General features: G+C 45.3%; 1 protein-coding gene across 1 annotated transcript in view; it reads left to right on the forward strand.

The window, feature by feature from the left end:
* Elp2 (elongator acetyltransferase complex subunit 2) overlaps nt 1-9,270 on the forward strand; it is a 35,295-nt gene extending 26,025 nt beyond the window's left edge. Inside the window, exons 18-22 of the mRNA XM_021214156.2 lie at nt 1,893-2,085; nt 3,297-3,418; nt 4,897-5,030; nt 5,460-5,567; nt 8,878-9,270. Of these exons, the coding sequence (XP_021069815.1) occupies nt 1,893-2,085; nt 3,297-3,418; nt 4,897-5,030; nt 5,460-5,567; nt 8,878-9,034 (714 nt within the window). The 3' untranslated portion in view covers nt 9,035-9,270. The remainder of the gene's footprint in view (nt 1-1,892; nt 2,086-3,296; nt 3,419-4,896; nt 5,031-5,459; nt 5,568-8,877) is intronic.
* The last annotated feature ends 4,347 nt before the right edge of the window (nt 9,271-13,617 follow it).

Raw genomic sequence — 13,617 nt, forward strand, 5'->3', positions numbered from 1 at the left:
AGGCACTAGTCCTACTCTGGACTAATTAAATAAGAGTCTCTATATGTGGTCATATGTAGTTTTGCAAGGAGGGTTTGAATGTGAGAGAAGATTGTGAACAATAAGTGTAATTAATTGTAATAAACCTTGTTAATACACTGAAAAAAAAAAAAAAAAAAGATACCAAGGCAGCTCTTATAAAAAGAAAGGCTTTAATTGGGGCTGGCTTACAGTTTCAGAGGGTCAGTCCATTTTCATCATGGTGGGAGCATGGCAGTGTGCAGGCAGACATGGTGCTGGAGAAGGAGCTGAGAGTTCTACATCTGGATCTACAGGCAGCAGTAAAGGAAAGACACTGGGACTGGCTTGACACCTCAAAGTTCACCCCCAGTGACACACTTCCTCCAACAAGGCCACACCTCTTAAACCTTTCAGTGACAAAGTATTCAAATCTATGAGCCTCTGGGAGCCATTGTCATTCGAAACACCACACTATCTGTGAATCCTTTAATGGCTGCTAAATAAGCCTGTTTGTTACACAGCTATCCCTTAGGACCTTTTCAGTAGCTGCAGAATCACTAGTGATGCTGGTTTCATATTGTTGTGGTAAAAACCATGACTAAGGCAACTATTGAAGGAAGTGTTTATGTGGGCTTACGATTCCAGAAGAATAAAAGTCAGTCACCCACATTGTGGGGAAATGTGTCAGCAGGCATCCATGGCAACAGAACAGCTAAGAGCTGAGTTTGCCTCTCAAACCACAAATGGAAAACAGAGAAATAGGGAGAGTCTTTTGACCCCCCCCCCCCCGAACCCTCTGCCAGTGGCATAGCATACTTCCTCCAGCAAGACCATACATACTTCTACAAATGCCCAGACTACGGGGGACATCTCATGCAAACCACCAGACGCCATCTTTTTATTCTTTCTACTGGGAATACCTCTCCTAACCTAGTCTTCATGGTGTCCGTGTATGTCCGTGTGTGTGTGTGTGTGTGTGTGTGTGTGTGTGTGTGTGTGTGTGTGTGTGTGTTCATCCATGCATTCATGTGTACCTCTGCCTTCTGTCAGTGCAACAAAGTGCTTCTGGATTTGTCTGCATTTTCTTCTGTCTCATAGCACTGTAGCAGAACCTTGGAATTAGCTGTTCCATATAAGGTGTTCATTCTACAAATCTTAATATGTTGTGTTTTTATTCAGTTAAAAATACTTCACAACCTTTTGATCACCTTTGGCCTCCTGGCTATTTTTAAATGTATTATTTAGTGTCCGTAAACAAAACATTTTTCTATTGCTGCTTTTTATTTTTGTTTCACTGAGTTTGAGACCACATTATGACTTGACTCCTTTGAAATGGGTTGGTGGTGAAATCTCATGTTCAGTTGAAAGGAAGGTTTGGTCTGTTTGTTTGGGTAGAATTGTTAGTGACTGTCAGTCATGGGTGTTAGTTAAGGATGGTGTTAAGGTGTGTATGCTCTTTGCTGTGAGTGGAGTTTGAGGTCTCTGACTATACTTAGCTATTTTCCTTTCCTTCTCAATTCCTTCGCTGTGTGTTTTGAAGCTCTGTTGGTAGGTTTGTAAATAGGGTGAAGACCTCTTCTTCGTCTAGTTGTTGTTGTGGAGTGACTCTCTGTCCAGTGATACTCAGTCCTTTCTTCACCAGAATAGAGACTTCTAAACTGGTCACCACACAGTTAACACACACATGACTTGTTGGAAAATGTTCAAACATTCTCATCGTGCCTCACCTTTTCCAGAAATTCATCTCTTTGGTTGTATGTGACCTCCCTCGAGTTTTCTGGAGGCTTTTGTTAGGGATGTATTAAAATAGACTCACAGAGACACTACGCTCTTTTGAATGTTTTCTTTGGATTTGTTTCTGCTCCCATGGTGGTCTCATCTCTGGCCTGCAGGCATCTCAGAAGGAACACGCGGCTATCATTCTTTGGAGCACGACATCTTGGAAGCAAGTGCAGAGTCTTGCTTTCCACACTCTGACCGTCACACAGATGGCCTTCTCACCTGATGACAAGTTCTTACTGGCTGTTTCCAGAGATCGAACCTGGTCTTTGTGGAAGAGACAGGATGCGACCTCAGCTGAGTTCGGTAAAGCAGCCTGTGTAGTGAAGGATATGAGTAAGGCCATCACATTCGTTTGTCCACATTTAGCAGCTGTGAAATGAAGAGAGAAAGGTAACAGAGTGGAGATAGCCTGTGACAGGCTGTGAGAGTTCAGTGCTCTCAGGCAACTGGAGAGCACTTGGCTTTATTTAAACCTTTCTCTTTTTTAAGATTTAGTTGTTTATTATTTGTAGAGGGGTGGGCATGGTTAAACTCAGATCATTCCTCATAGTTATGTGAAGGTGATAGGCCCACAGTACAGACCACATTTCAGGTTTTGAATCTTGATCTTCTGAGCTTAGCCATGTGGCGTGTGATGTGCGTTGTGGACCCACAGCTGTCCTGGTGTAAGCTACCACTGCACAGCAGACTGTGTAAGCTGGGACATTCAGTAGATCCATTTGTCAGGATGTAGCACCACTGTACGTTTAGAGCAATTGTTCTCCTTTGACATCACTAGTAACTTCCTAATTTGCAGCACTTCATTTTAAAAGTTGCAGTGCTCAGACCACCAAGATGCCTCTGCAGGTAAAGGCACCTGCCACCAAACCTGAGGGCCAGGCTCAGTAACTGGACTGCACACGCGGAAGGAGAGAGCCAAGTCCTACATGCTGTTTGTTGTCTGACAAACACTCATGTATGCATGTGGACGCACACACCCACTAAATAAATAAATAAATAGATAGATAGATAGATAGATAAGCAAATGTTAAAAATAAACACAAAAAAGGTTGATGTGGGTATTAATTTTTTGTATCTTTTTGGATTATGGATTAATAAATTCTTTTTTCATAGCAGTTACATAGTTCATATATAGGTTAGAAATTACCTTTAAGCCTTCTGCATATATATTGTAAGAAAAATATGTCTTCCCTCCTCTCTTTGTAGTATTTTTTTCCCCGTAATATGCAACTGGCTATTTCTGGAATACAGTTAAATCATTCCAGACTTGTTTTAGAACCATACATTAGCCTTTAGTTGAATGCGTAAGTGATTCTTGTTGTCACTCCCTAGTGAGTGGAGGCAGTATGAGCTGTGTGCACCTGGGCTTGTGCTGAGGGGAGGGTTCCTGGCTCTGCTGCAGTCAGTGCACATAGGCTAAGCGGCCACTGAGTTATGTTGGTGCCTGACAGACAGCAGCCTGCCCTGCTTTGTGAGCAATGTATATGTGGTAATGTTTTTGTTTTAATTTTCAGATCCATTTTTTAGTCTCTTTGCATTTACCAACAAAATTACTTCTGTGCATAGTAGAATCATCTGGTCTTGTGACTGGAGTCCTGATAGCAAGTACTTCTTCACTGGAAGTCGAGACAAAAAGGTAATGGTTGTTTCTCAACCAAAGATAAAACTTAATATTTTTACAAATGTGAGATAATGTTTTTACAGTTATATTTAAAAGCACATTTTCCTGCCTTACTCGTGATGTGTACAGATTAGTTCATGACTTCTTCATTATATATGTATATTAAAAGGGGTTTTCTTTTTAAGCTTTATAAATATGTTCTCTGAAACATAAGGAGAAGAACTCTTGGTCAGTTTCTGTTATCAGGTAGTCCCAGTTTGGTTAAGGGAGAACCCAGGAGAGCCGTTGGGGCTGGAGACAGCACTCTTGAGTGTGTTCTGAGTGACACACTCCTGGGAATGGGCTTTATTTGTGGCTGTTGATCCAGGACATTATCAGTGCAGAGTTTGGGTACAACACCTTGCTTGGGATTAGTTTATTTTGGTTTGGGTTTTATTTTTAACACGGGTCCTGGGAATCCAGCACAGGTCCTGGTGTTTGTATGACAAGCCTTTAAAGACTCAGCCAGCTCCCAGGTCCCAGTTTTTGGTAGTGAAGGTTATAACCTTCTAATTCAGTGATGGAAGAGCAGAACATGACTGAAGGTTGACAAACTCAGGAAACTAGGCAGCCTTCTGTGCTTGAACTCACCCTTCCCCTGCTGCCTAAGGACTGCCTGTGGCTCCTGGCCGTTCCTCTGCTCTCGTGCTCCTTAGAACATTGTCTTTTCTGAGTTTCCTAGTCCAGGGCTAGTAGAACAGTGTAGTGTTTCCTTTCATCACCCTTCCCTTTGTGAAAGCAGTCTGGATACCTGGAACAGAGCTGGCTTGGGCCTGGTGCATAGTAAGCACATCACCGTGGACCTGCCAATATCATTCTCCCAGGCTGGCTGTTTGTTCCCTTCCTGGGGAGCACAGATCCCTGGATGGGTGCTGAGGAAGCAGGCTCTATTTTCCTAACTCTCAGGGATATGTTGGCTAAAACAGACCGAGTGCGTTTGCTGCAGTGTCAGCAATGTGTGCTTCCCAGAGCCTGTTAGAATCATGCTTTGGTCCTGCCTTTGGAGCCCTGTCCGTTTTGCTTCCTTCTCCGTTTCTGTGTGCCAGTCAAATACCCTTGAGCCCTGGGCTCACAGGGAAGCCATGTGTCTTATGCAGGATATATTGTCAACGTTCTGTCATCCTGATAGCCAAGTTGACTGCCTAAGAATTAGGTAGTGTGGAAGAGGAGACTGGCTTCCTCTCTAACTAACATGTAGCAAGTTCTGAGGGCAGCAACTGTAGGCAAGACATGATGGGCAGGATTTCACTGCATTGGAACCATGTTGTGTGTTACAGACCATAATAGACAACACTCTATGCTCTCTGGTACACTTCTGTTTTTGAGATCTCAACCTGTGTTTGCCACACTGTGGCTTCTCTGTGCTGTACAAAAACCCCAGAGCAGTCATTGTCTCCTGGCACTGGAATACAGCACCTTGCGAAAGATGCCTCACAGTGTGATTTGTGCTCTAGGTGGTTGTCTGGGGCGAGTGTAACTCCAGCCATAACCCCATGGAGCACCCCATCCGTCCATGCTCCTCGATCCTGGATGTGGGCAGTTCTGTGACAGCTGTCAGTGTGTGCCCAGTGCTTAACCCGGCCCAAAGGTCAGTTTCTGTGAGACCTGCTTGTTGTTCAGTAGCATCTCACTCACTGTCTTGGCGTGTGGACAGAGCTGCTGCTGCTTTCAAGGCGCTTCTGCTTCTTATAAGAAGTTTTCAGTCTTAGAATTCTGTGTTTGGTGGTCAAATGGGAATAGGAATGAAGTTTCTTATTTCAGACTCTGCACTGCCTTGCTTTCTGTTACAAGCAGCCTAGGAGAACAGAAGTCGGTGCATGTGCTGGGAAACACTAGCTTGTGGGCTTTGTCAGCTCAGGACAGGTGGACCTGATTGTACCTTCTGCAGAGAGGAGGCTGGAGACCCAGCAGAGCAGTATAGGGGGCAACTGAGATACTGTGAGGAAGCAGTAGAGCAGGTAGAGATAAGAGAAACTCATGCTAAACCAACCTCTGTCATCTCCCCGCCACAAAACAGATACATCGTTGCAATTGGATTAGAGAGCGGGAAGATTTGTATATACTCCTGGAACAAGACCAAGCAGGAAATCAATGACTGGACCAGCTGTGTAGAAACAAATCCAAGGTATTTTCTCTCTACTTCGTTTCCATCTGATTAGACAGAAAAAGTGGTCTTTGGTGGCAAATTTTGTGAACATTTTCACATTAGAGAGACAGAGATTTCTGGTACTTCAAGCCTAGTTGTACCTCCTAAAATGACAGCTGCTAGTGTGTGGGACTCAGCTTTTGGTATCCTTAACTAGGCCACTGAGTTTTGTCGCACTGCAATTACAGACGTTGTCCATTGCCTTTCCTCTCTCCTCTTCCCTTTCCAAGATGAGGTCTGGGGAACTCTTCTGTGTCCTGAGTTCTGGGATCACAGGCCTGCACCATCACAGCCTTGTTTTTATGTGGTGCTTGAGATGGAACCTAAGGCTTCATGCATGCTAAGCAAGCACTCCACCAGCTGAATTACGCGCCCCCCCCCCCATCCTAGCAGAGGCCACTTTAACCCGCACATGTCACTGTTTTTAGCACTGTTTTTAGTGCCTGAGCTTTCAGTGAGTCATTGATAGCTTTCTGTGTCTCATTTTCTTGGGCTTTTCAGTCTTTGAGGTCTGCACTGTTTAAACATAGTTTCAAATGCTGTCCTAATTGACAGTGTCCTCATGCTGGTGAGAGATTAGAGAGCGGGCCTTCCACAGCCATTAGTGCTCACTGTAACTGCTTGTTAAGACTTGTGTCTGACTTGTTACTGCCATTGAAGTAGCGCATGCTTGGCTTGCTACAAAAGGAAGCAGCGGGGGCATCCCTGGGACACTCCTGCTCCTGCCCTCCCTTTCTCTTTACTCCCTCTGCCTGGTTGTACACAGTGCTCTGCCCCTGGCTTGGTATTCAGACTTCTACCATGGCCCCAGTGTGGGAAGCCAGTTAGCATGGGAAGATGTAGAGTTCAGGGTTTTCATCTGGTGATTATTTCCTTCTGGTTGTAATGATAGGCAGGGTATGTAACATGAAAGTAATTCTAGATTTAATATGCTGTGTTATTTGGATAACTGGTATTCTAATTACTAAATTTTAGCTTTTGTTAGTAGTGCATTCACAGAACTAAAAGCAGGACTTTCAGATTGGCTTCCTAGGGGCCATGTCCTGTAATTAACTGATGAATCTTGTGGTGCTGGAGTTTCCACCCAGGGTCTTAGGCATGTTAGGAAAGTACTCTACCACTGAGTAATATGCACACATGTTCAAGCATGTCCCCATCTCCTTGTACATGTACGGACGTCTGAAGAGGACAGCAGGTGTCCATTCTATTCCTCTCTGCCATATTCACTTGAGATAGGGTCTCTTGTTGAATGTAGAACTGGGCTGGTTGCCAGCAACCCTGGCAGTCTTTCTGTCTCCAGTCCACACAGCACTGGGTTTATGGGTATATGGAGCTAGTCTGGCTTTTACATGGAGATGTCAGCTCAGACCATCCTGTTTGTGTGCTTAGCCATTTCTCCAGATCCCTCCATATCATTTAAATGTCATGTGTCAACATGCTAGATTTAAAAGAAGAAATAAAACAGCCCCTCCCTCAGAAAACAAAACCCCCATCATTTTATGTAAATAAGTAAGCGCCAACCTTCAGAACAGCCCATGGGAGAAATGCAGGATTTGGTTGATAACCACTTCCACCAGTTTGTTTAATCTGATGAAAACCATATCCAGTGAGTCCGACAGTGAGTGGTGGGGAGGCTGGGCCTCTGTGATGCTGGGGTCCTTATCACTGCTTCTGGTGCTCCTCCTCCAAATCAGTGTCCCAAACCTTGATAACTTGTGACATGAGAAAAAACTAATAATGTTCTGTCTAGTGTTGCTCATTTATGTTTTTGCCTTTTTAAAACTCAGCACCCATATTTATAGAGTTTGCTATTCATAGCAAATTTACTCATGGCTGCTTTAATAATCAGGTTCCTCCTTACAGGAAGATGAGCTCTCATTAAGCACTCAGTCATGGTCTACATAACATGGAAACATTTTCTCTAGAAATTCTTAGAAAACATGGCACACAGCAGCCTGATCCTGTGGCTGTTTTTGTAATTTAGGACATCTTATGTCTCCTCTGGGTTGGACATGACTCCCTGCTCTGAAGCAGGTCAGGCCTATTAGCATGCTCCTGTATGGGGGCACCAGAGGTTCAAGGAAACCTTAGCAGGCCCTCGATCTCTAAAATTATAAGAGGTGAGCAGTTGATAGGTGGGTAGCTGCCTATCCATCGCCCATGCTCTTTTGAATAACCCCAGTAAACTATGGTTCATGCACGGTGCTTGACTGGGCTGAGTCCTGTCTGCGAACTCTGTCTTTACATCTGCACTGTGAGGGGTCATCTGCACTCAGGGCTGGTTTTTCAAGCCCCTGCTTCAGGCCTGCACCGAATCATGCCAGCTGGCCCCTGGCATATCTGAAGGTGAGGTCTGAGTCCTGTGCTCTTTCACTCTTTCAGCCTTAAAACCTACTTGGGAGTCTTGCTCTCAACTTTATTCATTTTGAGCATGTGTTTCAAGTTCCACACAGAAAGTATTGTACTTTTTCCAAGAGCTGTAGCTAATTGTTTGGTAGTGTTTGGGGCCGGCCTTCTGGGAGATCCTGGGAAACAAGAACCTCTAGTACAGTTTCTTACCTTGCCTGACGCCCTGCGGTTAGGTTACCCTGAGATCATGGCTCTGACTATATGGTTCACTAAGGGGTTCAAATCATCTTTCTTTACCCAATAGTTAAAAAATATTAAAGTCCATTCATCTCTTAGAAATGTCAGCAGAAGAAAATCACCTGAAATATATTGAAAAATTAAACTATTCAATAATCTTGAAATTATTGAATTAAATAAATTAAATCTTGAGGTAAAATGTCATCTTAAAAGACTAGTTTTTAGGGAATTTTGTATTTACTTATGTAAGACTGTGTTCATATATGAGCATACGCATGCAGTAATGTGAGTGGAGCTCAGAAGTCAACTTGCAGAAATTGAGTTGTCACAGGTATTGAACTAAGGTGGACTGGCTTAGTGGAAATACCTTTACATACTTAGCTGTCTTGCTGGCCTCTAAAAAGTTCATCTTAATAGTCACTTCAGTCATTCTACTGATGATTAAAACATTGGACAGAAATTTACTATTTCTTGTTCCTTTGGGCATTGTCATTGGCCAGTGAGTAAAGTATTAGTCTGTTTTGAAAGTAAATAGAGTAAGATATTTACAATATAGGATAAAATTACTGGAGTATTAATTAGCCTTCCATCCGTGCTATCACCGCTGCGTGGGTACTGTGGTTACATCACTGTAGGAGGGCTCCAGTGGAGTGTTCTGTAATCAGGACTTGTGTTGACCTTATGATCTCTGTCTCGGTTGCAGCCAGAGTCACAGCCTGGGTATCAGAAGGTTATGCTGGAAGAGCTGCAGCGATGACGACACTGAGCAGAGTGAAGAGGGGACAGAGTGGTTGCATTTTGCAAGCTGTGGCGAGGACCATACCGTGAAGATTTACAGGGTTAACAGATGTGCACTGTGAAGACTTGACCGCACCCCACCTGTCTTGAGTGTCTTAAGTGTTATGTAAATAGATCCCCTTTCTTTACCTTCATGATTGAATGAGTTTCCCTCTCTACTGTCTGTTGAAGCCCATGGGTGCTTCCCCTTGTCATATGGTTTACATATAACCACCCTGAACCTTACCCATGCTGTCTGAGATGCCTGGGTGTGCCTCTGTATGTTCCAAATTAAGAACTTTTTTTAATTTGTGCCCAACTTTGTCTGATTTTGCCTTATGTTGAGTCCTCAGCTCTTTCCGTGCCTGCTTTGTGTTATGACCGATTGCTAGAGGATGGGTACTCGGTAAAGAAACAGGCTATTTAGTTCAGAGTTGTCGGAGTTGAAGAGCATGGACCTGGAGTCTGCCTGGTTCTAGTGAGGGCCTTGTAGGTGGGATGTCAGTAGTGGGGAAAGCCTGTGGAATAGGGAGAGCAACACAGGAGACAACAGAGATTGAGAGAGGGACCAGATTTGCTTAAAACACTCTTAGGGGACCGCACTCCCCTTTAAAGGCCCCATTAGCAGTTATTAGACCCTGCATCTTCAAGGTTCCCCTAACTGTCAATGTTACCACGCTAGGCTATATCCTTGCAGCATGTGGACTTTTAGAGTCCACATTCAGGCTGCGTTCAGAGCACCTTTGGGATGCTTTCTTGTTATTGCCTTCTTCAGAGGCTGGAGATAGAAGAAATAACAGAAGTCCCGAGTACTGGACTTTGATTTGTACACTCCCTGGAAATAGCACACCATAGTGTGCTCTCTTGACCTCTCTTCCTACTAGCTGGCAAGTAGTCCAGACCTTGGCTGGCAGGCTTGAGCTGTAGCCGTTCCCTTCCTTTACTTAAAGGCATTGAAGGGCTTCAAGTATCATTTCCGGATATAAAGTAATAAATTATGGGATGGACAATAAGAGCCACCTGAGTTTAGATGACAGCTGATGTCATGAGAGTGAAGGAAATGCATCATTAGGGCAATTTCAGGAGGAAAGCAAGGGCTGGAGACATAGGGATGAGGAAGGCCAGTAACTGTGGGGGTTTGGGAGAGGTGTGGGAGGATGTGAGGCTGCAGCCTGCTGCAAGCCTGGGACTCCACAGCCCTTCCGGACAATGGTCATCTGGCAAATTGAATTTAAAAGGGAAGAACATGAGGGTTTCCTTGGTGGGAGCAGATGCCATTGTCAAGCTGAGGTGTATTCCCAGTGCCCGGTTTGTCCTTCCCCTTACCTTACTTACTTGCTCAGCTTGCAGCACGGATCAGTGTCCAGCACCAGCAAATGAAATGGATGGTTTTGTCTCCACAGCTGTCCTAGGCAGAAGAGAGGTGATAATTGTCCCAAGTATACACCAGGAGCCCTGCATGTCCCTGGTGTCTCTCTTTGGTCTCATCATAGGAAGATGGCCTGTTATTCATCCCAGAGGGAGAGCTTGAAAAGGGAAGACTGCACGCGGGGACTAAGTCTCCTCAGCAGCTGGGGGTGCTGGCTGGGCTGCTCTCAGCAGCCCTTTATCACTTGGGTGTCTGTCAGTATCACCTGTCCAGCTGTTTATACACTGAGCATTACTGGCCGTGTGTGGGTCCGTGTTGCATCTCACCACTGGGGTGTGTGTACTCTTCTGGGCAAACAAAACAGGGGCGCTAGGCTATGAGCATAGCCAAAGATGGGGCTCTCAGGCCAGGTGAGAAACAAAGCACACTGAGGTGAGGAAATGGGTTACCAGACTCCAGGCATCCAGTCGCTGCTGGAAACCTTGTGGAGTCAGGACCAAGGGGGCCTCTTGGGTTCAGGGGGAGGGGAACTCAGGGTGGGCCAGAGATTAAATACGTTTTGCAAGAAGGAATGTCCAGGAAGGGAAGCTTATTGGCTAAACCCTTGGGGCTGGCCCATCTAAATCCCTCTCTAGCATGAAAAACTCTGTGCTACATACTAGGGGTCATGATCCTAATGTGGGGTGCCATGGTCATGTGCTCCAGGTCAGGAGCAGATGAAGCATCTACCAGTCTCAGATATGAGAGCACTGGGGCTTATGAATCTGTTCACCCTTGCCAGTGTCTGGTAGCACAGCTCCATTGGCCCCACCTCTCTTCCTTTTCTTTTTTTGTAAAGGAGAGGTATCATCAGAATAACTGTCTCCTCTGTTGGGAACAGTTTGATATTGAAGCAGGACCTGATTAGTAGTGATCTTTACAACGCTGCTCATCTGCTGCTTTAGAAATTAGGTGAGGCAGGGTGCCGAAAGAAGCAAGGCTCTAGTACGGGGCCAAGGAGAGGCTAAAGCCAGGCTACCATGGGGTTAGAGTCTGCTGGGAGCATAGTGTGTGCGGACATCCCCCCAGAGCTCTTTGAGCATTTGTACATCTTGTTCTACCAGCCCAGATTCGTTGACATAGAAGCAACATTCCTCCCCCAGCAAAATACAAGTCCCTCCCTGTTCAGCAGTCAGTAAGCCCAGGGCCATCTGGTTTTGGAGAATAGCTCCTGCTTGCTAAGGAGGTTATCTGGCATTGAAGGGACTAAAGGCTGTCTGCAGAGGAGGCCATTGCCTGGTCAAGCTTGTCCTGCAAGTCCCTGGCCAGATGTGTTTGAACAAGGGCTGCTCTGTCATGCCCAGTGAGACAACAAGGCACAGTCCAGTGAGCAGAGGCATGAAGATCTCTCTTCTTTCGGCTTCCTCTCATCTGCAAGGTGAGTTCTTCAGGTTCATAGAGATAAACTTGGGGAACAGTTATCATGGGGGTGCAGGAGCCTTGAAAAGGGAGGCTAATACAGGCACCTGTAGTGCCTTTACAACAGAGAGAAGGGTTAACACATACTGACTTAACAATGGTGAAGTCACGGGCACATGAAAGATGGAGTTTCAGGGTGGGTTCTACAAGGCAAAGAGGGTGGGTAGGCAAAGAGAGGAATGTCTTGTGCTTTTCTTGTGGGTAAGGAGTTCATGAAGGAAAATGGGAATGGCTGCTAATAGCTGTCAGGAGAAAGAAGCACAGGAAAAGCATTGGGAGGAGTTGGGGTGGGTGGTTAAGGGACAGAGGTCAGCTGCATATTGGATGTACTGTAGCCAGGAGAGGGTGGCCTGGAGTTCCTTCTGAGATTGATTTTCCTGTTGAAGAATATTAACACGAGTAAAGACTGGTTTGGAGGTGGGGACAAGCTCACAGAAGACCTGTAGGTCGACTATGGGGTATTTGGCATAGCCATTAGGGTGGAGTGCACCCATGACTCCTGTTCACTAATGCTCATCCCATGGATCCCTGATGGGAAAGCTGAAAATGAGCTTTAAGGTTAGCGAGCATGGTGCCGCTGCAGTTGGTAGACTCAATTCTACAGCTCCAATATTTGCAACCTCCGTATGTGGCGCCCTGGAGACACCTATTTAAGTAAGGAAAGCAGAGGAAAGGGCTAGGGTTAGTAGAGATGGAATTCAGATGTAGGGGTATCTCAGTCCCCTACTGGTCCGACATCCTTCCAGTGGGCAATCCTGGGTTCCTATGACATTGTTGTGCACGTTGTAGATTTTTCCCTAGCAAAGACTCTCTGGTGGCAAGTGTTAGAAAGGCTAGGGAGAGGCTGGGCAGTAGCAGAGTTTGCATGAAGAATGGCAAAAACAGCCAAGAGAATAGAGGAGAGGGGAGCTTGTGGAGGGCACATAGCCTGGGTGGCAGTCACCTAGGATGTCCTAGGGGAACTTGTTTCTTTGGTCATGGTGCCATCTTGTTTGGGGTGGGGTGCCAAGACATTTCTGGTAGGACCCCATATGGGCTTAGACTATTCCTGTGGGAAAACACAAATGAAACCCCTCCTGGTTGTAAGGAGAGGGTCTGGTCCCTTCCATCCAAAGGACCAAATTCCATCCAGAGGATCATGGGAGGGGGTGGTGTTAATTTTAGTGTGTGCCAATGGAGGGGGATAGGAGGTTTGTTTGGAGTTTTTGTAGATGTTAAATATGTTTAGTGTAGTTAAAGCTCTCATGAATTGTACATTAGGGGTGGAGGTGGTTGTCTTTTGTTTTAGAACTTGGGCTTTTAGGACTTGATGTGTTTTTTCTATTATTCATTATCCCAGAGTGTTGTGGGGGTTCTCTGTAAGGTGGGCAAATTCCCAATGTGTGGAGAAGGTTTTGAATTGAAAACTGGTGAAGACAGGGTTCATTATCAGTTTTTATATGTTGTGGAATGCTCATAATGGCAAAGGTGGAGAGCATATGGTAAATTAACATTTTTGAGTTTTCACCTGTTTGGGCTGTAGCCCATATAAAATGCGAGTATGTATATATGGGGACAAAAATGTATTTCTGTCTACCAAGTCGGAGAATATAGATGATATCAATTTGCCATAAGGCATTGGATTTAAGGTCTAGGGGATTGGTGCCCATTATTTGTAAAGCTGGGATGGTAATGAGGGATGCACAAGAGCAGCATGTCTTTATTATCCTCTAGAATTGAGCAAGGGAAGATGTGGGGGAAGCAGGTATGAAGCCCCTTTATATTTGTGCGTGTGAGAGAGAGGGGGGGAGAGGGAGAGAGAGAGGGAGAGAGAGAGAGAGAGAGAGAGAGAGTATTCAT

This window comes from Mus pahari, chromosome 15 (genome assembly GCF_900095145.1).
Source record: "Mus pahari chromosome 15, PAHARI_EIJ_v1.1, whole genome shotgun sequence".
NCBI lineage: Eukaryota > Metazoa > Chordata > Mammalia > Rodentia > Muridae > Mus > Mus pahari.